Genomic DNA, 360 nt, shown 5'->3' on the forward strand with positions numbered 1-360 from the left:
TCTTTTTTGTTTTTTATTTCTTTTTTTCTTTTTTTTCTGCTTTTTATGAATTCTTTATTCTTATTATTTTCATTGCATGCGCTTACACCCAAAACCTCGTTGCGGTGTACATACACCCCACTCAATTGTTTATAGTGCATGTGTATATTATTTATTTTTTTTTTATTTATTTATTTTTATTTATTTAATTTATTTTACTTTTCTTGCAGGCCCTCGAGGCTGCTCTGGCGAAATACCCTTCTTCTATGCCCCCGCTGGAGCGGTGGTCAGCCATAGCCGAAGACGTGCCGGGGAAAACCAGAAAAGAATGCGTAGAAAGATTCAAACAAGTGAGATCAACAAAACACCAGCTGCAGCAGC

General features: G+C 36.4%; 1 protein-coding gene across 1 annotated transcript in view; it reads left to right on the plus strand.

Moving 5' to 3' along the window:
- Positions 1 to 360, plus strand: part of EMH_0013120 (DnaJ domain-containing protein, putative) — a gene marked incomplete at both ends in the record, with an annotated part of 4819 nt that overhangs the window by 3755 nt on the left and 704 nt on the right. The window contains one exon of the mRNA XM_013499743.1: positions 210 to 329. Within this exon, the coding sequence (XP_013355197.1) occupies positions 210 to 329 (120 nt within the window). The remainder of the gene's footprint in view (positions 1 to 209; positions 330 to 360) is intronic.

This window comes from Eimeria mitis, genomic scaffold (genome assembly GCF_000499745.2).
Source record: "Eimeria mitis Houghton genomic scaffold, Emh_scaff462, whole genome shotgun sequence".
Taxonomy (NCBI): Eukaryota; Apicomplexa; class Conoidasida; order Eucoccidiorida; family Eimeriidae; genus Eimeria; species Eimeria mitis.